The sequence below is a fragment of the Haliaeetus albicilla genome, chromosome 21, assembly GCF_947461875.1.
Source record: "Haliaeetus albicilla chromosome 21, bHalAlb1.1, whole genome shotgun sequence".
Taxonomy (NCBI): Eukaryota; Metazoa; Chordata; class Aves; order Accipitriformes; family Accipitridae; genus Haliaeetus; species Haliaeetus albicilla.
In genome coordinates, this window is record NC_091503.1 from 4,610,248 (window position 1) to 4,635,611 (window position 25,364).

The 25,364-nt window shown below is 41.2% G+C and overlaps 1 protein-coding gene and 1 long non-coding RNA gene across 2 annotated transcripts in view; one reads left to right on the forward strand and one right to left on the reverse strand.

Annotated features, from left to right (window-relative positions):
* MYO10 (myosin X) overlaps positions 1–25,364 on the reverse strand; it is a 166,652-nt gene that overhangs the window by 44,454 nt on the left and 96,834 nt on the right. Inside the window, exons 9-19 of the mRNA XM_069808895.1 lie at positions 24,615–24,718; positions 22,292–22,421; positions 21,235–21,353; positions 20,359–20,505; positions 20,080–20,180; positions 19,778–19,844; positions 18,281–18,373; positions 17,488–17,556; positions 17,220–17,302; positions 15,642–15,750; positions 12,398–12,478 (exon numbers count right to left, since the gene is read on the reverse strand). Of these exons, the coding sequence (XP_069664996.1) occupies positions 12,398–12,478; positions 15,642–15,750; positions 17,220–17,302; positions 17,488–17,556; positions 18,281–18,373; positions 19,778–19,844; positions 20,080–20,180; positions 20,359–20,505; positions 21,235–21,353; positions 22,292–22,421; positions 24,615–24,718 (1,103 nt within the window). The remainder of the gene's footprint in view (positions 1–12,397; positions 12,479–15,641; positions 15,751–17,219; positions 17,303–17,487; positions 17,557–18,280; positions 18,374–19,777; positions 19,845–20,079; positions 20,181–20,358; positions 20,506–21,234; positions 21,354–22,291; positions 22,422–24,614; positions 24,719–25,364) is intronic.
* LOC138690292 (uncharacterized) lies at positions 10,273–19,793 on the forward strand. The gene is made up of 3 exons (XR_011329106.1): positions 10,273–10,574; positions 15,353–15,466; positions 18,116–19,793. It is a non-coding gene; the product is annotated as an uncharacterized lncRNA (long non-coding RNA).

Consider the following 25,364-nt stretch of genomic DNA (forward strand, 5'->3'; position numbering starts at 1 on the left):
CAGAAAATGAAGGTGGGTGGTTGTTCTTGTGTACATTCATTTCACAGAAAAAGGCAACAAATACATCCTCCTTGGACTGCTTCGTTGTAACACAACAGTCCCGTCCCGTCCCATCCCATCCCCCCAGTAAGCGCTGGAAAATCTCCTACTCGAGTTCTTTGATGTTTCTGAGAACCACATCAAAATCAAATTAGGTATTTCTGATAATTCTGGAATTTCCATCCTAAACCAAACAAAAAGCCCCTTTACTGATTTCTTCATATATTATATAAACACGAGATGGAGGAGCTCTGCAGATCACAGCTATCTGTGCTGCCACAGAGGCCACGCTAAAGGCACAGGTGAGTCAACATCATCTTGGCTAGAACAGCAGGTAGCTCCTGTGCTTCCTGCAAACATTGCTAATTACCGCATTTGGTAGAGCAAAAAACCCCATTGTTATCTCATTGCTACGGATTATATATTGGCAATCGTTAACACTTGCAATGAAAGTCACCATATATTTTTCCCTCACAAAAAAATTTCACAAACTACTTCTTTGTTCCAGTTCCTATACATGCGTGAAATGAGAGTTAGCTATAGAGTAAGTGAACTTTGCTTTATTAGCACGGTGCAGAGTTACCTACAATGGATGGCAAGAAATCCCCCTTAACCCCAATATGGTTATCAAACTATTAACTGATCTAACTACACACACACACACAATGAATGAATTACTAGAGATGGTAAAATTACAGCAGGACCTAACTAATTTAACATTCAACCACCTTCTGAATGATTTAATTGCAATGCCACTGTTCATCTCCACAAAACCTGCAGAATTTACAGGCAGGGACGCTGGTCAATGGCACTTTGCTTCACTAAGGCTATTTCCATCTTTTCTTAGTTACATGAAGCACACACTTAGTTGACTCCATCCATTTTTAAGATGATCCTGTGGAGAAAAGCTCTGCCCTTACTTATGGTTTTACAATCTGCTGCGTTATGTTTAAATAAGAATATGGCTCTTTCTGCCCCAGAAGTGGATTTTTTCTATCCCTCTTCCGTATTTTCTGATCGTGTTGAGAAGGCACTGTTGAGACTCCACGACCGGTTAGATGCACTTTCACTGCCGACGTACCAGCGCTGGGTTCTCCTGGGACTGGCCAGCAGCACGGACTCCGCACCACTGGAGCAACAGACGGAGCGAGTCTTCTCCTCTGCACAGATGCCTTGCAACTTGAGGCTGGGTATGCAACTTTTAGGGAGCTGCACATATGCCTTACTCCTCTTCAAAGCTGTGCGACGAGAGACATCGTAGCTCTAGGTACTCTGTTATGTGCTCGCCAAAGCAGCATAAAACCAGTAATAACTTAAGCAAAGCATTTAGACGTGTGCTTAGAGCTCATTGAGGCCAATGAGATGTACATGCCCTTTATGAACCGGGCTGATTTGAGACATGCTATGTTGTGCACGTCAGCGGTCACAGGGAAATGGCAATTTTGGATGCCTGAACAGCCATTTCTCCCCTGAGAAATTCCTAGGCTGGCTTAAATATACAACAGAACATAACTCTTAATGTTTGAGTCAGAAAGAGACACTGAAGATAGAATCAGCTTTCCTAAATGTGACTTTGTTTGCTATGCCAATTGTTTGCTTAGATGAAAAACTTCTGTGCAGCTAATTTAAGTGCTAAACCACTTTTAACAAAAATCATCATTTCTCCCTTTGAAAGACTACTTAATTAATGAGGCTGGACACTATTTCTTTTTGGCTAACATGTACAAATGGTGTGGCTGGCAAGCTGCATATGGACATACTTGTCCTTTTCATGCTGAATCTGGGGCAGCCATTCATTAGAGAAAGCCAGTATCACAGAGGATTTGGCGTTTATCTGGCCTTCTGAAAATGGATGTCTTCTCTCAACCCACCTACTTTATCTCTGCTTGACTATTAAAAGTGTTGAACCCCCCAGAACCCCTACTTGCCACATACATAATGTTTAAGATTTCTAGATCTACACAGAGTAAGTTTCAAAAATGCCACGATAGATCTCATCATGTAAACGGTGGAAATATAATATAGCACTATGAGTTTGGTGACAAACTTTTATTTTCCACACTAAACATTGCGCAGTGCTCCCAGATGTGCGTGACAGCCCAAGGTGGCAGCCAAAACAAAAAACTTCCCAGTGTCCCAAATGATTTACATGGTGCAATGAGCTTCTTGGCTCACCAGCAACTTCACAGACCTGAACAAGGCGTACGCTTACCCTGTGCTTGGGACTGAACAACAAAACTAATATTGCCCACAGAGCGTGAGGAGTTGTGGTGCTACCACCTTCCCAGCAAAGCTCCCGTGAGCGGCACGAGCTGCCCAGCTCCCTGTTGCCTGAACAGGGAACACACATCAGGAACGTGGAGGAGACAAACCAACAACAGCAACCTCAAACTTCATCATGCGTCAGCCAAAAACATGCTGTAGTTTAGGCTGACTGCCGTCACACAGCTACGACTCGGCTGGTGTCCTGAAACACGGACTTTACAGCTACTACATGCCACTTCATACAACTGAAACCACAACCTCACTTCTGTAATTCTAATGACAGTGTTAGGAATGGACCTGCCTTTCTTCTTAGGCTTATAAACTGCCTAAAACCACCAGAAGCTGTAAATTCTAAGTTTAATAACAAAGATAAGATGCTCTGATGCGCTTTCAGTAAGCAATTAATGTTTAAAGTTTCATCTTATGAGGGTACAGCAGATGTTCTGAAGTGTACTTAGTCCTTACAAATTCATCACAATGAGGTTTTCCCCCATGAAGTCTTTGCTTCTTTGCCACATCCTGTGACTAAATTAAGAAAAGCCACACATATATATACACACACACATAAACTGATAGATACAGTTAAAGAGAAAAACATTTAGCAACTGACCCAAGTCTACTCTCAAACAACATTACCTTCTGCTCTTGACATGGATTTTGTGTTCTGAGGGTACCTCTGACAAAGATCTGTACACAGTTGGGACAGTACTGTAACTTTTAGATAATTCCCATCAGTAATCTAGCTGTATTGGAAAAAATCACCGTTGTTATGCTTCCATTTACGTTACAGGTTGTAAAGACATTTTTTTGAATAAGCCAACAAATAAGAAACAAAACAAATCTTATCTTTTTTTTGAAACTAAGCAGTTTAGCAAAAGAAATACTGAATACCTATCATTGATGTTCCACACAACAAAAATACCTTCATTTTGACCTAGCACCACTGTTACCACTTGGAGTTTAAAAGGACACATCCTAACATCAGTGAGAGAAGAACAACTACAAGTTATGAGAACCCCCTTTCCCAGTCCCATAGGCACTTTATCAGATCATATCTCTTCCATCTAGATTTGCAAGGCAAATCTAGGGTTGCTCTTCTTGAGACCAGAATAAAACTCCCATAGACTTCAATGATGCAGGATCAAACCCATTCCCTTCGTAACAGGTTCTCTCAAGCAATTTTATCCTAATTTTCTTCCCTGTGGCTGAATTCTAATGTTTGCAGAGGCAAGCTCTTTAAGTGGGAAAGCAAGGAGCAAAATGCAGATCCCAGAAGCAAAGGCAATCAGCAGTGAACAGAGCTATTTTACCTGCTGGGCTGGGGGGTTTATTTCATCAGGGGCGGAAGGGGTGAGCTGACACAGCAAACAAAGTCAAAATATACTGCTGCTATGGTATCCTTTCCATTACTACTGCAATTAATTTTTTTTCCCAGCCATATTCCATTTCCTGTATTTCTATGGTGAAAAAAATTACTGTCTCATATGTGCCCCATCGAGTTTCTCCAGTAAAACTACAAAATTAATTTAGACTTCTGGGTGCTGCAGATAACTCACTGGACTCCCCCCACCCCGAGCACACTCGTCCCCGGTGTCATTTTCTTATAACATAATCAAAGCAAAACTACAGCCATACCTTATGCCTTAAGAAGTTACAGGAATACCACAGTCCTAAACTTTACATAGCTGGTTTTCCTGAATCTACACCATAGACTGCCGAACAACAGAAAAGACTTTTCTCCAGAAAGCAGCCCATCACTACAACACAGGTCTTCCCCTCTCTGCACACACAGCTCTACTTCTGCTGACTTTTTCCCTGCTCTGTGAACAATCACCCCTTTAACTTTCAAACAGAGTGTGATTTATTAAAGCAGACTGCTTGGCAGCAAAGCTCTCCTGGCATTTGAAAATATGATTAGCCCAGTAAATTTAGTCGTTTTTTCATAAACTTGATTCTGCGTGCATTTACCCTCTTTAAAAGAAAATACAAGCCCAGAAACATTTCTAGCACAGCTTGCTCAGCCAAATTCCAGGCACTTTCTTTTCTTTTTCTACAAGTCCACTGCAGCTCCAAGTATGCAAGATTAAAATTATTTTAAAAACTGCATGAATTAAGCCCCTTACCTTTTAAGGCTTTTTCAGCCTTCAGCGTTCGCCCATTGTGAAAAACTGAATCTTTAGCAGTTGCAGCTATGCACACACACACACAGACACACACAGAACGGGGCTTTCTTCAGCTCACTGGTATTTCAAGTCTTTCATGTGATATCTTTGGCTGTACTTGCTTAATTCATTCCTGCTGCTACTCAAAGGAAGTCAAGCCTAGCGAGGGCTGGCTCTACAGCAATCGCTGTAGATCTTCCTGACTAACAGGACACGAGGGCTAATCTCACCTTATAGGCATCAGGAATGTAAATATATTTCGCAGCCAACAAATTCCTAAACCTTAAGAGATAAAATGCACAAAATGCCCTAAGACACAGTTTAGCAAGGGAGTTAGAACATAAAAGTTTTTGCTAGAGAACAATACTCTGTACCCCAGCGATGCTTTTGGAGCTCTAAGGATGTCTATTTATCATGGAGTGTGCATATTCCCTTGGACTAGTTACCATGAGAACACAGCAAACAGGATTTGAATGTAAATTGCCATCTAGAGATGTGGGGGGATTTTTTTTGTTGTAGTTAAAAAAGAAAACTTCCAAAGCTTGATGAAGTACACACTTTCTCTGCGCATACATTTGCATGACAATGCTTGCAATTCAAATACTTGGTAGAGTGCACAAGAAGGAAGAAAAGCCAAGTTCTTTGCTCGGTATTTAAAAAGCGCAAATATTTCAGACTTGGGATCAGTAGTTGCAGCTCCATGAATGCCCATCCATGTCACACAATCACATACGAAGGAATTCATAAAATGCAAAAAATCCATCAGGTGGCACAAAATGCAGAATTATTGCAGTGCTTGAAGTCAGCTGGAGGCAGCAAGACCCTCTGCTGCTCACAGATCAGTTACTGCAGCAGTCAAAATTCTTCTCATTTCTAAATATTACACTGAATTACACAGCAAGTATTGCACTTTAAAAATACCCCACCCCTAGGCGTTTTATTTTTCCCCAGAATTGTCCTGGTACTTTGCCGTTCGGGCCGCCTCCTCCCAAGTCCCTCCTGAAGCAACGTACGCTCCCCACGTGTCCCCCCACCCTGCTGACAAGAGCGCACCGCCACGGTTACCAGCCGAGATGCAAAAATGACTCCTACCACTTGTGGACAGAGTCCTACCAAATGGTCTTTCTGGGAAACTTGGCAACTGTGCACGTACATGCTGCAAAAAATGCAAAAATCTGTTTGCCTGCATTGCTTGGAGTTTGATGCAACCTTTACAGCACAGCGTCTGCTCCCTCCCCGGCAGCACCCCATCTCCGCTCTATCCCCCAGCCTTAAACACGTCAATTTTAAACTCCTTATACCACGGTCACCGAAAGACAAACCCTAATACACTTAGCGAAGGGATGCCTCGTCAGCCCTGCTTAGTAAACAACAAACCTTGATGAAGAAGGAGGACGTGCCTGTCTGGGTGATTGCCCGGAGAGTGGAATGACCTACTTCAGCCCAGCAAGCCGCGACGCTCCGAGATGGGGACAAAAGGACAACCCAGTAGCTGCCGGGCAGCATAACCGACACGCTGTGCCGCAGGAGCGATGGGAGCGATCTTTCGGAGGCGACACAGAAGACAGGCGCTGCCTGCGCAGCACAGAACTCCTTGCAGGAATCGTCTTGTTCTTTCAGCCGGGGATTCAACTTCACATGTAACGTTACTGCCGGCACTTTGCGAGCAGGAGCGATTGCCTTCCTCACACCCACTCTCCTTATCGTTTTTACCTAAGGAGTCTTCTAGCGCCTGACCTAATTACTCAAGCAATGTGCCAGAAAGTGATGCAGCTGGGACATATTCCACAAGTCTTGATTTGAAGCTATGTAATTCTCCAAAACCCAAGGCGACAATATCCAGGTAGCTGAATTAAGCGGCGTTGGCCGGGCACGCCGCCACACCTTACGACTGCGCCTTCCTGATTACAAACAATAAAGCCTCATGAACTAGTTAAAGGGCTAAGGATAAACAGTTTGTATTTGGCCCCACGCACTTGTTGGCCTGTGAGATCGGGCCAACATGCTATAGTTTGGGGAAATGGTTGCCCTCCTCCCAAAAGATGAGCCTGAAGAGCAGCTCCCGGAGCCTGACCCATGCTGCCCCAGCAAGCCCGATCTGTGCTCAGAGCCTGTGGCTCTGCTTCCTCCAGAAGCAATGACAGCAGTAATTGGCAGCCAGGAAGCCTTCTTAAAACAAGTATTTACTGAGAACAAGTGAGATGAAAGAGAGATTTTTAAAATAGGCAGTAAGGATCTCTAATACATGCGCTGCTTATACAGCTGTAAATGAACACTACTAGACCTTAACTTTCTACAGATAGCAGTGCACACACCCAGCAGCTGTACCTGGGCCATATAATCTGTTCCCTTTACCTTCGAAGTATGACAGAGTAGCTATTAATGTGATGATCAGGCTTTCTATTCCCTTTTTCTTCTGGATAGCAATACAAATTTACCCTGTGATCTGCTAGCTCCCAGTACCAGAGAACATTGCAGCTTCGCTGCAGGAGGGCTGCCCCAGGGCTCTGCAACTAAGTGAGCAAACCATAAAGATGCGTCCATCTAGGGCCTAACACTTTCTAGCTTTCAACTGCTGGGCTCAGCATCTTTAAAAACCCACAAAGGCACCTACTCCCCATTAAGGAGACCCAGAGTCTGGTGAGTGACCGAGGTTGGTGTATAAAGCACATGCTTGGTATACAACTGCAGCAGAATGTGCACAGAAGTTTGAAGCTGGACCAGTTCATTAAGGATAATTTTTTAAAATAAAGACTTTTAAAAGTGAAGTTTTATCCAGACGCTTAGCAATCCTGTGCTGAAGGTATAGTAGAACATCCTTGAAGCTCAGAGTCTCCCTCCCTGCACCTTTCAAGGTTTTATGTCAGTGCTGTTCTCAACGCAGCGGCATTAAGACTTGCACTGTCCTTACCCATATTTCTACAAAAAATATCTCTTTACAAGGCAAACTCAGCAATTCATATAGTCAAGTCCCAATATGACAATATTGCAGTTCCAGTATCTCTACAAGGCAAACTCAGTAATTCTTACAGTCAAGTCTCAATATGACAATATTGCAATTCCAGCTTGACAACCAGTTCACGTACTACGTTCACTCCATTTGTACCTGCTCCACACCCTGCGTACAATCATCCTTGCAGATGGGGCCAAGCTGTTCTCTCATCGTTCCTTTGTACCACGTTCCTGAGCTGTACTCCTAACTGGTGTTTAGGCTGGTATCATGCTATACTTATGTTTGTAATGATTCAGAGCTATTTTAAGAGCACAAGTTTAATTCAGACGCCAAGCAAAATAGGTTTGTATCTTATTTCAAATTAGGGGACACACTGCTTGCTATTCCAAGCCATCTCATGGCTATTAATGACCTACACCTCAAAGTACACTGCAGGTGCCAATAGCCATACCTTGATCCCTTTAAATGGCTCTGTCCCCAGAAGCGATGTTAGCAATCTTATTGCCTTGATAGTAATTTTCCCAGAATGAATATGGAGCATGACAGGACTCCTAAGCAGCAGTAAGACTCACATAATTTATTACAGACCTTTTTCTACCCGTCCTCCTTTGAATTGCAGTTATTAGTAGTTTCACTTTTCCTGGTGCTCCCTGTAACCCCTACCCTGCAGTAGGTTTACGATACAGGTTTAATTTTGTCTCATTTCTTCATCTTACCTAATTAAATTTTAAGATTAAAAAAAATTAATGTAAAAAAACCTGCAGAGAAACAGAATTCCCCCTTCAGACCTCACAAGCTTCAGAGAAGGCAGCTTTTATCTCGCCAGTGGCAAGACCATCACTGCGACAGAGGAAGGAGACAGACAATAAATGAGCATACAGAGAGGTGAGTAGCAACCCTGCAATCCTGTTCAGGTGGCACACATCAACACAGGTTTCCTTAAAAAAAAAAAAAAAGTGAAATTCTTGTCTACAACAAATATTTCACACCAACTCTAATGAAGTCAGGATTTTGCCTATCAGGACCAAACTGGTCTCAGATCTGTAACCAAAGAGAAGTGGATGCACCTATCTACGTGCATGAGAGAACAGCCGCATCTGAACCCGTTGAAGTCTCAAGAACAGGGAATTACAGAAGCAAGCTGTAATAATCGAGGTTTTAAGGGACCAGCACAGATGAGGCCATGCAGATGCTGGAGGTGCGGGGCCACTCGCAATGATTATGCCAATATTAAGCCAATATATCTTCTGAAGAAAAATCCTAAATGAAGAAGGGAACTTGAGAAGGCACTTGAGCCAAGCTGCCTGAGGCTGGCTCCTTCTGGCCAACAGGAAAATTTCTGCCTCTGAAACAGCTTGCATAGGAAGTTCAGATCTTAAATTTACCCTGAACTGTCTCCTGAGCGGCACCAAGGCTTCGCAACTTTATTAATAGCAGCAAGCTGGAAGAAACATTCAGCTGATGGCTGTAGCGATGGTTGTAGCTTGTTTTAAAAAGACAGTCTTTTTTGGAGCGGGGAGGGGATTGGGGGTTGTGGTGTTGGTTGTTTTTTTTTTAATTTCAGATGCACAAAAAAGGATAGATGGAGACCAGAAAAGGCAAGGTTGCAGGGAGGAATCATTATTGAATAGAACAGGAGGCAGGAAAAGAAACATGAGACCAAGAAACAGAAAAAGATGTGTCAAAGTTCAAAAGGATGAAATGATATGTAGTTCTGCAAGCTGCATTGAAGATAAGGGGAGTTTAGCAGAAAGACCCTTCATTAGCAGAAAATATTCATTAAGCATACCAAGTGGAAAAGTTTCCACGTTATGGCTAGTTCAGAACAGACTAGAAACTGTGAAAACAGATACACTGATTGTTCGGGGGTCTCCCAAAGATTAATGGGTCCTCTGTTCTTCTGTCTGAGGCCTGCTCTCTAAAATGTCTTGTGACAAAAGGTCATGTACTCTGTGCACTCCCTTTAGGAAATTGCACTAATGAGTGCAGATCCTGCTTTGATATGTAAATGTTCAGTGATTTACTGCATATGCTGAATTGGTTTTGCTTGCCACTGTGAAATATTTTTAAAATAAAACTCTTGATCAATTAAAAAAATCAAATAATTACTGTAAATTATCACATCTCTTATCCAATATAAATATACTTTAACGTCTTGAAGAGCAGAGGAAGTAGTCTGCTGCACGTTCTGCTTTTCAAAGGCTTGAATTTGTCTTCCATCTGCTCAACTTCATTCACCTACGGAATTCAAACATAATTCCAGAGTAAACCAGCTCTCGAGCACCTCCAGAATTAGAGGATGCTCGCCGATAGTGTATCACCTATTCGTACCCAACCCTTACAGCAATGACCAGCTTGAGAGGCTTTGCTCCTGATACCACAACTTCAGTTCTCTCCTTGCCAAGTCCCTCTGGTTCAGCTCTCCTTTAACGCTGCATATTTCAAAAGACCAATTAAAACACCCCTTTCTTTCACATCATATGTTATTTGGCGAGCACTGTTTAAATACTTTTTGAAGGGTGACATTTTATCATTTCATATCACCATCACTGCAGAGTAAAAACTATGGATGGAAAACAGAGGAAGATGCTCAGTGAAGATTTTTACTTTCCTTCAATCCCAGTTTCTCCATTTCAGCAGCTCATCTGAATGTTTCAAGCTGTTATGTTTCTAACCAGCCCTGCACAGTGAGTCACGTTATGTGGTAAACCCTGGAAGTCCACGCACAGCTAACGTGTCTCTGAGCTGTGCTGGTTCAGCGCTATGCAAACTGACTCACCTTATTTTCCTTTGTCTAACTGAAAAGAAGCAACAAGTTGTATGACAGGATAAACTATGAAATGTTTAACACAGTGTGCATCCACAGAATCCAGCTGAGCTACAGAGGAGCCTAATGCCGTTCATGTGCCTGCTTCTGTACCTGCACCGTCGCAGAAGGAGCAACACCAACACCGTCACAAGACCGGCACTAAAAATCACTGCGTCTGAGACATGGAGGGGAACAGAGCAGTGCACAGCAGACAAAACTTCAAACGGTGAATCCCAAAAAAGCATTCTGAGAACACTTTTCTGTGTGAAGAATGCCATCGACAAGTATTATATATGGCCTTCCTTCTCATCTTCCATCAAGTCTTCTACTGAATCAGCTACACCAGGTAAAGTGCCTGACCTTTTTCTCTACTCTTGCTCTTCAAATAGGATTTCTTATTTGGTAAAGCCATTGAATCAAGTTAAATTTGCAATTGAATTAAAGCAAATGGAAAACAAGGACAAACATTTTTGTGTAAGATTTCAGTGGCATTTTATATGTACTTTGAAAGGGATTGTCCACAGGAATTTCCCAATCTGTTCCTGCATGCACTCCTGCAATTAGACATGGTTTCCTGAGACCGAGGCTGTCTCAAGCTCCTTCTGCTTGCACAGCTGCTAATTCTGTGAGAACTTTGTTTTAATGATAGTAAAATATATAGTAGCACATGCCAAATTTGTCAGGGATGGAGCATTCTAGTGGGAAAAGACTGGTAGAGCAACAAGGAACATGGGAGTGGGAACTCAGTGTGTTCCTTGCTATGGAAATGCAACAAGTGCCTGGTTCTTGCATTAACTATGGCAAATTCTTATGACTTTGGTACTGTGGAGATGAGCCTTACTCAAAGGCAAAAGGACAAATAAGGAAAACTCATGAGTTATTGAAATTCTTCTTATACTCCAGTGGCAGCAGGTGGGCTTTATAAGGGTCGTGGAGCTTCCAGCAGAAACAGGAGCAGGGAAGAAAACAAGCTTTTCAGAACTGCCCTCCGTCAGTGATCGGGGCTTTGCTACACACATTGGCTCGCAGACCCCAGGTGCCGGCCGAGGCACTGTCATCCATGTGGGTTTGGTGACCTGAGGCTGCACACCTCACAGCACCAAACACTTCAGGACGCAGAAAGCAGGTCTTATTCGCTTCCAGGCTGTTCCCTCTTGCTAAGGTGCCCGCAGTCTGCACATTATGTGACACACCACGAGTAACAGTGCAAAAGCAGAGTTAACAGTTAGCAACTGAAAACACAAAGTCGAGGATGTACCATCCAGGTAACACAAAAACCTGCAGTGAAATCTGCCAGGTTTGACGTCTTAAGTGTCCCAATGAACCAGACATCCCAGAAAAACATAACACGTAAAACTGGATTTATAGCAAAGTCACCTATTTCTAAGTTGCCCATGTGAAAACCATAAACCAGAGTCATTAGCACCTCTGTCTGTTGCATTTTTGACATAAGCAGACCATACCTGAATAATGGTCTATAAAGCCAAAGACAGATGCACAAAACCCAGAATATCAGGACCAGGCTAACAATATTATCTTCAGCAATTACTATACCATTACCACTTCATTTCTAGAGAGACCTCCAACATATCTAAGTAAGTCTTGACACTGCCTTTCGTTATCTGTGACTCAAAAGACAAATTGATACAGTAAGCCTTAGTTTCCAAGTGTGTTTTAAAAACATAATTCTGTAACAGAACAAAACAGCTGGCATGAAGACACCTAGAATTGTACATAAATTGAAAGACTAAGAGTCTGATGACAGTTGGTCATTCACACCAGTTTTGCTATATGCACCACCATTCACTGCCTCTAGTGATTTAAAACAAACTTTGCCGTTTTGACATTTTCTTCCTAAAAGGCTCTCACAGAACTGTTAAACGTGCAGTGCAGTCTTCTACCTTCCTTTTATAACCATCCTTAGAGCCAGTCATTTATCAGCTGTGAGCAGTGACTATTAAAAAGGTGCCCAAAGACACAACCCACATAAAAAAAAAACCTAAATAAAAAAATCAAAAGCTGTTCCCAGTGCCTTCACCTTGCAAAAGCCTTTTACAAAGCCAGTGAAGAACACTACCCTCTGCTTCACACAGTGGTAAATAACCACACAGGCAGTGGAAGGTTAGGCCTGAGACGTACAGAAATGACAGGCATGATTTTAAATCTTACCTTCTGCACATTGGGTTTGATGCACCGAACAAAGAAAGGATTTGAAGAACTCAGCGTCGCCATTAAAGAATGCAGCGATTCCTAAAACACAAGTAGAAGACAGCACTTCACAAGCTGACTTTTTGTAAAAGCAACATACCCCAGCGAAAGCTCTTGCAGCTTAGCATTGCAGACAATATCTAACTGCAACACCTAGTGGTATACACCAGACATTACTGTACTGTGTAAGCTCTTGCTTGTGAACATACAGAATCAATACATGCATGTTTGTTTCTTCCACCTGCCCTTCTGATCAAAACTATCATCACTGTTTTACAGTGAACAAGATATACAGATTGATATGAAGAAAACTGTTCATAAGGAAACATCAAATGGGGAAGTTGCTGTTTCAGGGATCTTCTGAATGACTGCTTAAGACTTAGGATCCACATTCCCAAATTGCTAAACTCGAGCAAGTCAAAAGGAAGGATAAGGGGTCTAAGGTAAAACTAAAATACCCACAAAACCAAATTTCCTCTTTTCAACCACCCCACACCAACTCATTTTCCATTTCCCCTGCCATCAGCAGCATTTTTGTACAGGGAGTTCCTCCCTCCTGTGTGGTCTCAACCTTTCTTGCTAAAAGGACACTGATAATAAACATAAGTCAACAAGAGGGTAGAAGAAATATTAAAAAATTCTGAAAAAAGAGTTTAGAATACAGGAGACATTGTTTTACCAATACTAGGTTTTAAAATGTTCCCCTCCTGAAATTAACAAAAATTGAGTAAAGGATAGAGTGGTAAAGAAAACTCGTCTTGCTGAAAGACAATACTAACAGCATTAAGCAGACAGTTTGACAGTTATTTCATGTGATAGCTAATTGCATTTAACAATAAAAAGAGAAATTATAAGGTTCAGCTAAAAAAAACATAGAAGAAAACATGGGCTTTTTCCTAGTTTTAGAACTCTGAATGACCCAATACACATTAGACTATCAGTTGTCTGAACCTCAGCCTGGAGATAAAAATCAAAAAAAATCCCTCAGTCCTTTTATGATTATTACTTTAATTACACATCCTCCCCTTTCCTGCCTGAGCCGTCATTCCATATCTTATTCCAACTTGCCTCATTCTGTATCATTAAGTATGATAAACCATTTTAAACTGAAGTCTTGCATTTACTTTGCAGAGATACAAATGACTGTATAGGAGGGGAGCCGAGACTCGAAGATCCCAGCAAGCTAGCAATGATACTGTTTCACCCCTCAAAGGTGGCACTGTGTGCCAGGCAGCGGAGAGAATACAGACCAGGCTGCCAAGGAGACAGAAAATTCACTTTTTAAAAGAGCAACACTGTGCATCCTACAGCATGTTTGGGAGCAAAACTGCCAATGGCAGTCTGTTACAACAAATTCTTGCTTTAATCTGCAAACCAAGGGCTTTCGTGACAATTAAACATGAAGCGATAAAGGCAACAGGCAGAGTTGTGGCTGTGCACAAGAACTGGTACAGAGCAAAGGAAGCAAATGGTGAAGTAACTAGGAACATAAATGATAGTTCTTGGTTTGTTTGCCTTTGCCAGCCTATGGACCAGGAGTCGGGGGCAGCAGACATTAAACAGCCAGAAGATACAAAGACAAGTATTTTTATGTAAAGACAAACATTTATGGCTTCAAAAAGTAAAGGCTTCATCTGTACTAAACCTGTGTGAACATTACAACCTCTGTGGACAACTGAGCCAGTTCTCTCAACACAGGCTACTACTTAGAGTGATTGGAAAAGTTGGTCAGTATAAACAAAAACAATTTAACCTATTTTCACATTCATCTGTGGTACAGACAGCCAGATTCTGCACAGTGCTGCAAGCCTCTAAATCACTGTCAGGTTACAAGCTAATCTGAAGTTTGCCCTGCTTTAAGCAATAGGCTGAAACAGATGGTATCTAACCTCAGCTATTCTGTGTGTACCCCCAGGCCCGCATTAGGCAGGCTGTCAAATGAAAAGAAAAGTTAACCAACCTATCATGAGAATAAAACTGTGAAGGCAAAGTTCTTATCTTCAGTTGAAATGAGATAGACTAATCCCTGGAAGGCTTTAAAATGGAAAAAACACCCAACCTAATTCTTTGGGGACAGGATGATGCGAAGGTCAACTTCTTGTAAAGCAGCCCAGCTGGTTAATGGTCAGTTACTGCAGCTTTAGATAAGAGACAACAATGTTTTGATTTCATGTTTCATCATGCTCTATGTTGCCTGGGGGGGGGGGGCCCTGACAGAGAAGAGAGGAAACTCTACATTATGTTCTACCTTGCAAAGTGGGTGCAAAAATATGGTCGATTTTTATACAGTAACATCTTAAAGGTCTACTTTGCACAGGTACAAATGACTAAGTGGAAACAGTACCTTCTGCTGTCCCAGAGAGCTAGCAAATACCACCACCGCACCACAAGAAGTGGGTATTGCCTGAGATGAGCGATGGTGACACAAAGCAAGCTGTCCAGGGAATATAACAGTAGTATTTTTTAATAAAAGACACTGTGTGTGCCCCAGCATACACTCCTTGCTGTTCTGTCCAACACTTAGCAATAGTCTATTAGGATAAAATCTGCCCTCAAGGGCTTTGAGTCTGCTCCGTTTTTTTAAAAAAAAGTGAACAAACAGTGCAAATGTATATTAATTCAAACAAAATGAAAGACAACTAATCCAGACTTGTACTCATGCAATTTAGAGAAGGTTTTGTGCCAATCTTTCTCTTTTAAATAATTTGCAGATAGACTTTATGCGAGATTTCAATTTGATGCCATTTTTGATGGGAGGGCTATAAAGCCTCATAAAAAGGTGTTTAATAAAAATGCTTTCCAAGCTTTAAGTTAAAAAGCAAGGCAACACCTTAATGAGGTATTTATTCAGTACTTATTTTTCTTAGTGTACAGGCACTGCTGTAAGGCTTTGTGTGATTCTGTGGTTCGTTTTAGATTAGAAAGAAAAACCAGGACGAGAGACGCCAACTTCATAGATGTGCTTTAAAATAAGGACAAATAAGCAAGTGGAAAGCAACCAGAGTTTGGTGCGGATGGTGTGATGCGAAGGTTAGTGTCTGCTTGAAGCTAGCTAGTATGGCCAATCAGTTGCTTAGTAAACGCATTTTCATAGAAGAGACAGCTATGTTTTGATGCTGCCTGTTTTAATCTGCAACTGTTCTTTACTGAACGGAGTTTATCTATCACTGATTTGCTACAGAGCAGAGACAACACATTAACTAACCTTGAACTGGAGACTGACAGTGGGTTTTCGGTGCTTGCTTCCACATTTAAGAGTGTCTTGATTGTTGCGACTTGAAACATGTTCAAATAGATCATAGATGAAATCAAGACTGAAACGGGAAAGAAAAAGAATATCTCTAAAGTGTATCTCAATAGATTATGAGGCTTACCACTATAGAATGCAAAGAAAGCGCTGTCCTTTAGAAAGCAGCTCCTCCATCCAAAAAAATGCTTATTGATTTTCTCTATAACCTTTAGTAAGCAACAGATTTTTGCCTTTGCAGAATTTATGCAGGGGAGAAAAAAAAAACCCAAAACAAAACACAGCAAAACAAAACAAGGAGGTTCTTTCTTCTCCACTCCCAACACATCATTAGGGAAATGAAGTGTGAAGTTCTAGAGTCCTTAGTGCATTTTATTCCACTCACTCAACCAAAACTCCAGCTGACTGTAATAGGAACCATACCTGAACAAAGACTGAAAAACAAGACTTCCAGCTTGTTTGGGGCCATAACAGAAAATAACCACCCACATGAGCCTCACTTTCAGATACCAGCTGTGTATGCTGTTTTCCACCCTATCAGTCAGGTATCCTCCTCTTACCACTTCTACAGAAACACAGACCTTTTAACTTGAGCTCCAGACAGATGTTGCTGCAAGAGCAAAACCAGGCCCTGCAGCTTGAACTCATTTATTACTTTTACCTACATACTTCAGTTGACAGAGGTTATGTCAGATATGTCATGAAACCAGAACAAACAACATAGAGAGGGAAACCCTTATTAACAGTTTCCCCTGCGCAGAAAGGGTTAAGGGGTTTACAAACAAGCAACTTGCACAGCAAGGCAGGATGACTGGACGGGATGGGTGAGGGCAGCAGCTGAGACAGCAACACGCAGGCTCAGCTCCCTCCTCTTCTGTCACCCCTCGGTGTGTCCTGGAGTCTCGACCATGCGCCTACAAAAAGGGACGTGGTACCGCCCCTGCTGTTACCACTGTAAGGATCCTGAGACCTTACACAGCAGAATGACAGGACGCATGCAGGTACCAAAGACACCCCAGCTCAGACTTTCGGTAACATAAATCTTTATAGAAATTCTCCTTTTGAAGCCATTACTATATAGCAATTTGTACTGTGGTAGGTCCCTGCCACTGAGCTTTCAACCAAATTAGGGAATGCCAGAAATACAAGCAAATCAGGCTGTATGTGAAGCAAAAAAGCCACACACGCATGCTGCCTGTGAGGCACCCTGAAACAGTTAAAAACCATCACCAGCTTTCAGCATCCTGACTCACCACTGAGCAGCAAGTGAGCTCTCTAGCAACCCTCTGGACCGAACAGGGACGAGGTACTGTACAATGTAGGAAAACCTGACTTTGTGAGAACCAATTACAGTCAGATCTGCTTACAGGCACCTCTGATATTTCTTCTATACTCATTTCAACTCTGTCAAGGTCTCATGCTATGCAACATCTAACATATTCAAACTCTGGCAGAATTAGGTGATAAACCCTGGCAGAATTAGGTGAGAAGACACCCCTTAACATCATGTCACAAACAAAAATCACAGAAATGTACCTGCTTTCACGTAACAAGTTCAGGAGATCGTCTCTGAAAGTATCTCTGTTCTTCTCCAAGATCCCCCTGACATCGTACTGGACCTAGCAGGAAACAGAGCTGATTCAAACAACAAGCCGAGTAGTCAGGCACCTCTCACAAGAGCGGTACTGTAAAAACTGCTGAGGGAACAGTGTGCTTTAGTTAATTTTGAGCAGCCTCAGGGTAAAATTAAGCTAATGAAAACTCCATTTGGAATAATTTCAGCAAATAAAGAAAAGAAAATTACCTCCCCAGCGTAGTGCTTCACTCCAAAGTTGTGAACGGCAACTCTTGGTTTTACATAAAAAGGATTGTTCTAATTGGAGGGGAAAGAAAAGAGAAAAATATTTGGGGGAGGGGGTCAGGGAGTGGAATGATAAAAAGGGTCACATTATCCCCTCAACCCAGACCTAAACAAACCACTGTCTTCCAGTGAACTCCCTGGAAGATTACTGCTCCAAAAGCAAACAACCAACTTATAACGATAATAGGATTTGTTAGTCTGGGCTGCTTCAAATGCAGTAATAACAGATTTATAGTATCTAAAAAGGCATTATACTAAACCTGAACCCATCTGGCAGAACCATCCTATTAAAGGCACTCTGAAAAAGAAGGTTCTGTCTTAAACCAGCAGTTACGAAGATTGGTGGATATGCTTGTATCCCAGAAATTCTTGAAAATAATTCTAGGATCACAAATAAAGGTACTAATCTGGACGGAGGAAACAGCAACCTTTCAGTAAATGACATCAAGGGAAATTGAAGATCTAAGTAATCTGAGTTACTGCAGGTTGTCAGAGCTCTAAGAGCAGAATTTGGCTTATTCACCAATATGGAAACATTTAACTGGACAGTAACAAGGATATATTCTTCCAGGTAACGGACTCAGTCTTGACAGTAAATGATAAAGATTGCCATGGAAGTTGGATCACATCCAAAACAGCCTCTATTAACTACGCAACCATACATTTGAACCATGAATTTCTACAGAAGCAGAGAGACCCTAATTTGCACAGAAAATGTGAGCAAAACATCACGTACAGCATGCTGGGTATTCAACTTCTCCAGCAAGGTGGAGTCAGTAGCTTGAGGAAAATGGCTCTCTTCATTGATGAGTGCCAGCAGCCCCAGTTTCTAGAAAAACAAGAAGAGGCAGAAAATGAATTACTGCACAGATGGACACAGACATTGTCCCCTGTTTGGAAAAATCACAAAGTCCTTGAAGTTGTCGTGTGCAGAGAGGCGCAAAACCACCCGGACATGACTAAAACCCCACTCTCGTAGAGGACTGCAATCCTGCTTTTCTGGCAACACTCCTTTTGAAAAATAGAGCATATGATACATGGGCAAAATAAAGAAAAAGCAGCTACTGGAAGAAGCAATGGTTCTCCTGATGTAGACAGTTTTTAGATGCATACAATGACTTTGTCCCAGAATATATCTCCAGCCTCCAAGATCTCCAATGATCAAGAGTCCCTTAAATACGAGGAGTTTCTGTAAACAGCCTTTCAAAAATTTTTCTTCCATAAAATTATCTACTTAGCTGTTGAACCAATGCAAACTTTTAGCACCCACAGTGCCCAGGGCAACAACAAAAGATACACAGTTTGACCAGGCACTGCGTGGAACACAACCTCCCTTTGCTCTGCATATGGCTCTGTGTCATTTCTTTTGATGTTCCCTACTTCTCCTACCAGAAGAGGTGGTAAACAAAGCAAGCTACCCCGCAGTTAATTAATGTGTCCAGCAAGCTTCAGGTTGATACAACCTCTTCAGGAAAACACAGTTCTCCAGGTGCACGTTTTAATAAGCCACTTCCCATGGGCCCAGCGCAGCTCCCGACAAACCACACCGTCCTGACTGCAGCCACGTCCTGGCAGCTGGATCCCCTGCCCGCTGCCATCAGCATCTGTGGTCGTCTAAACTCACGCAGCCACACACCCCACTACGGAGATAAACTCACGCAGCCCGCCTGTACTGCTGGCAGAAGTCAACATGGATGAAACGATACAGAACTTCGGCTTTGTCATCCCGCTGGAGTCGTAATTTCTATGCAGTGAACTCAGACTTCATCTGCCCCTCACCGCTAATGCTCCTACCACTAACTTTGCAGAAACTTCACGCTCTTTTACATGTTCCTTTAGTACAAATCAGAACACGAACAAAATTATGGATAAAGACAAAATTGGCAGGCAGCAAATGAAGATTACCCGCATCCCATGAAAAGCCATTATGGGAGCAAGACGTAGCCATTCTTTCTGGCCTCTCTTTCTATTCTTTTTTAATCATCTCCAAATATTGCTTTTGTATATAAACATACACTGTTAAAAGTTACTACAAGGAAAGATACACATATTGAGCATACAATATAATCTTTAACATATCCATGCATGAAAATGATCTGAGTAAAAGTTCACTATTTAAACATGCAAGATCCACCATTCTCTTCACTTGCTCTTTGTGTTGGCAAGTGTTTTAAAGACGTATTACCTCAGAACAAAAACTAGAAATAGGTACCAGTATCAAATTCGTTATTACCTTTTCAATAAGATCCAAGCACTCTCCATTGTCTGTCCAGTCAATATCCTCCCAAATTAGTCCTTCCCTAAGGAAATAAGGAGGGCCTTTATATTGACAACTACAATGAAGTTATTTTAAATATAGGAACAGGATGAGCTGACCTATTTGTCTTGCAAATTAGAGCAAAATCAGCTTGCTTTGAAAAAATACACAGCTCCAGACAGAGATTTTCAAAGGAAGCTAAGGTAGCTGGGAACCCCAATTTCAAGTGAATACTGATAATTTTCAAAATTCTTCCAAATTTCATCTATATCTCTTACCTGCTGTATTCCAGTTGCTCCAAGGAAAAGATGTGCTTGTTGAAATACTCCTGAAGCTTTTCATTTGCATAGTTAATATTGAACTGCTCAAAACGGTTTACCTAAAGAGACAAGAAATTTTCAAAAATCCATACACTCCAAGTATTTTACTTTGCAAACAAGGAACTGATTCTGGTTTAAGTCATAACATGGTTAATAATCAAGTTCCAGTGAAGATGACAAAGATATGTAGAACAATGAAGCATAAATAACAGACAATCCATCTGAACAAACTTTTACCTCAAAGTTTTCGAACCCAAATATGTCCAAAATTCCAATGGACTTGAAGTCTTCCTTGCTCCTGATTCTGCTGTTGATTTTCTTAATGACCCAAGCAAAACACTGAGAATAAAGTGCCATAGCCATAGAATCTCTGCTGTCTATTGCCTGCATTAAAGAAGGAATACATGATGTATCAATCCACCCCTGCACCTGAGAACTTATCAAACTTTGCCGGTCAGCATCCTTTGCACAGCATAAAGCAATGTATAATGCAAGTAGGTTTGTATTCCTATGTACCTTGACAGCAATTGTATTAACAGTTACAGACCGTCACGATTTAAGCTTTAACAGTGTAAGTTATAAGAGCTGTACACCTATGTGGCTTTAAAATTACCTTTCAAGGCTAAAGCATTCAAAAATTAGGAAATTATAAACTTAAGGTGTGGAGGAAGAAAAGAAAAGGAAATAGCACCTTAATTTACCCCTTTCTAGAGGTAAGCATGATGTTTTGTATACCTATTTCTAATCCCCTTCTTGTAAATAATAAAATTGTTCTGCTGAAAGTTTTCAAAAATGCCCACCTGACACAAATGTCCATAATGAAAAATATTAGCCTACAAGATGAGAATTTGAAAAAAATGGTAAGAAATCTGGCTTAATAAGAATAAGAACAGCCAAGCTACAAGCCCTGGCCAGAAAGATAGGATGGGATCTACAGAGATTTCTAAAAGTCCAATATATCCTTCCCCAAAAAACTATGTAGTATATTTGATAGCAGTTCTGATGCATGAGCTAAGCTTCTGTTCCTGAGTGACCAATGATTGCCCTGGACTTGAAGACTGAGCCATATATTTAACAGACCCTAAAAACATGTCAAAACTGAGATGCCTTTACCTGTTGTATACTAAGAGGTGTTAGGATTTCTTCTCCCCTGAGTATCATTGACCTCTGTGTCAACGCTTCAGTTAGCTGTGTGGAGTCCAACCCCAGTAGTTCAGCAGATCTACCCAGAGCTGGCAAAAGAAGAGACAAATACAAATATGTCCTTAAATGTATAATGTTATGACACTAATTTGTTGTTGTAGTAGTAGTAGTATTACTACCACCACCATTTAAGATGCTTCTAAAATGATGGGGATTAGAGATAAAAACACAACTAGAAACTCTAGGATACGTTTTTGCTGCTCATAAAAAGGCACAGTATCATAAATATGCACAACTGAAGGAATTTAGCAGTAGAAATTCATCACAAGTAAGTCACAAATACTTATTTTCCTCTTAATGTTACATGTCAAGGATTCAAATAATCTACTGCTTACACTAACATTTTTTCCAGAAACAAACAGTAATTCACTCTTTGTCTTCATGAATGCGCTTCAGCTTCCCTCAGGATGATGAGGATAAAGAAAACCAATGAAAATTTTTTCTTACATGCATACTTCAATTTGCAATTTTGCTATAATGTGGTATATAAAGCAGTATGTAATGCTACCCTTTATTGCCATATTTGAACAAATATTTAAAATGCTCACCAGCCCAATCTTTACACATACCAGCACATACCTTCAGATTTGTAATTGAAGTACTGAAAGCTCTAACAAAAGACACCTTCGGTGGAGATACCCGTGAAGGAACATATTTGAGCACTTATGTTTTATCAACTTGAGAATATTTCAAAGAAAGAATTAAATTGAAATGGAATTTCACTACTATTAATGGAATAAATATGTGCCCAAGGTCTTCCCTAATTAAGACCTAGCATCCAGCAGCAGACTAGTTTGCCTTACCTGTCAAAAAAACCCAAAAATAACATTTTAATCAACATTTTCAGATGCTAAAAAGCAGTAAGACCCTTTCACTGTTTGTCCTTGCTATGGTCAGATATACCAGCAACAAAAATAGCTTTCACAACCTCAAGAAACATTTACATTTGGCTGCACAGCCTTCTCACCTGTTTTAAAGGACACCTGTGCCCCACCAGCAGTGATGAACTCAACATTTCCTAGATGCAAAATGCCAGCCAACAGCCTCAAAACTTCTCGCACCTCCTCCTTGCTGAACTGCATCACTTCCATTGCAGTCTGGAATGACACGTAAGCTTCTTCAATAACATGCACACTGACTCAAAAATGGGGACAAGGACAAACCCATCAACGGTGTTGTCAGGCCTTACAAAAGCAAGTCGGGGCTGACAGAGGGCTGGCAGGAGTTATTCCTTTGGTTTCATCCCAAATCAAACACACTGTAAGACACGACGGGGACATCTTGAACATCCAAGTATCACTCTGGTTTTAAGAAATCTCCTTTTGATGCTGTAAGGATGCTGTAATTTGCTTTCAAATTCTTCATTAAAATTGTATAAATATTGGAATGCCCTACTGAGTCGTGCATCAGATGCAATTTCATTAATCTGTATTAGTAACTGATAACCTCCTCTGTATTTTTACCAAATGTTGCCAATTAGCCTTGTAGGTAGCAAGGCATGGGGGAGGAAACACAGCAACATGTAAGATTTGCTCACTTCTTGTCTCAGCCACGGAGAATTCAGAGGAGGCCTTCTGCAGCATATTCTGTGCAAGCCATGAAGCCCAAACACATATCTTACCAGTGTGGTTTGACATCTTACAGCAAAACTGAGCAATAAAAAGAGATCTACATAAAATGTATTGAATTTATGAATCACCAATATGGCAATGATCAAGGCTTAACTATGTAAATGAGGAGAACAGCAAATCTCCATCTAAAGAAATATTAAAACAAGAGGAGGAACATATGCTTTTCTCTGACATAGATGGAGTAAGCAATTGTATGCCTCTTGAAATTACCAGAATTTCCCAAATTTGGGTTTAATATGAGCCTATCTGAGTCCAGATCACAGTTTTATACCCTTACAGTTAGACTCATCATGTTACAGTCACTGCAGGTGTCTGACAGATGACATGTGACACATTTTATCTTTCATAAATCATCAATTACAAATGGAAAAGCCTCAGACTCATCCCACAATTAAAAGCAGAGAAAAGATAATGGTTGGAGGTTTATTTTGTATGGACGACCTTTCACATCAGAGCTCTAAGAAAGGCAGCAGCACTAGGAGTTCATCTCCATGCTCACCGTGCAGTTCCTCCTTGTCTCCTATGAAAACATTTCACTTAAGTAACATTTCTGGGACTTAAACCGCAATAAAAATAGGCAAAGGAGATGACTATAATAGGAAAAGACAGACAAGGGTGAACTGCAGGGCTTCTGCCTGCCTCCTGCTCTGGGAATGCAGCCTGGCAGTCTCAGCCCGTGCTCCAAGCCTGCCTGCGCTGCGGGCAGCACACAGACGTCACCTGCCCGGCTGATTTCATGCTCTGCCTACCCTGGTATGATTAGCACAAATTAAATATCATGCTAATCAACTTAAGCATGTGACTATAATATAGATAAGTTTCCAACACCTCCTTCCGCCATACTAGATGAGGGTTTTTTTACACTAAAAGTAACTGCTGCATCCTCTACACATTGATTTGTCAATTTGGCAAAGAGATTAACGTAGCTAAGCAAAAATAGTCTGGTGAAGGGCATAAAACCAAATATTTTGTCTGATTTTTTAAATCTAACACACATCACCTCAATGATATAGTAAGCAAGTAGCAATTATCCTAACAGTCAGTATAGACAAATTGCTGTAGCTAATTGGCATGGGTATAAGATATAAAGCCATTCAGAGAAAGACACCATCAGGACCTGGTTTTTAATCTGTGTATACATTTTCTTCAAGTCTATTGTGTAAGTTACTCCATACAAATGGATTTCCCAGCTGCAACTTAAAAGAGTCACAAAAGCCCAGGTGCTTCGCTCCCCACGTGCTGCACTGCGGACTCAACCCAGTAGATGCTACATCTGGGCAAAGCTTTAGGATGGAAAAATAGTGGAAGCAGACATAGCTGTAACATAAAACAATGTAAGGAAGGGCAAAGGCGTGTAAATGCCTTACCATCTTCCCAACTGACATTCTTTTCATTCCAAAATGTAATCATTTCACTAAATTATAGCACACTTTGAAATGATAGAGTAAAAATCAAGTATTGGAGGGAAGGTAAAGACATGCTCAAAATGACAGTGAAGTGTTATGAGAAAATGTAAGGCCCTGTAAGATTAGTGCCTCAATGAGAGAGCTGCATGCGCAGGTAAGCACAAGAAGGCTTTGTCCCCTGCTCCATCAATGGGCCCCATGTGCCTGAACCGCCAGCATTTTTAAAGCATAAAGAACTAGGGAAACAACTCACAATGACTTCCTTGAAAGAATCTTTGTCACTGATTGTCTTATCCGCTATACATCCAGACTGATTCAGGTAGTGGTAGTTCTCCGGTACAGATAAGTAAAAAGCATCTAATGAGGAGAGAAAAGAGGACAAGTGAAAAAAAAATAAAATCCCCAAACAAAAGCACTCCACAAATTACTATGTCTGAGTTAAATAGTTCACAATACATTTGCTCAGAAATTATGAAGATACACAAAACAAATTTCATATTAAAATCAGATATGGGGTTGTATTCTGCTGGTTTTTCCTTCATTTAGCTGCACAATGGAGTTAATTCTACTTTTTAGCATGCAAAGACAGCAGGCCCAAAGGGAGACGCCGAGACAGCTTTAGGCAATTTTGCACATACACAAATGTCATTTCTTTTGTTAGTGGATTTATTCTTTATGAGAGAGGATTAGAGGAACTAGAATTATTTCTCTTTGTTGCTGTGGAGTTATTTAGTACCAGCAAAAATATTCAGCTTGAACAGAATGAGGCATGTTTGTCCCCAAGTAATTTTCCCAGGGCCACAGCAGAAGCTGGGAGAAAAACTACCGGCAGCTCGGTGACATTCTTCAACTAAGCAGGTTGCTTTATCAAGTTAAACTCAAATTCACACTCACTGAGTCCCAGCTGACTAAATAACCTATTTCTCTGCTTGGATTAGCAGGTTTCTGCAGTTAAATTCTCCACTGCTGTCATCATGGCCGACTGCTAGCAGAAAGCCACTAT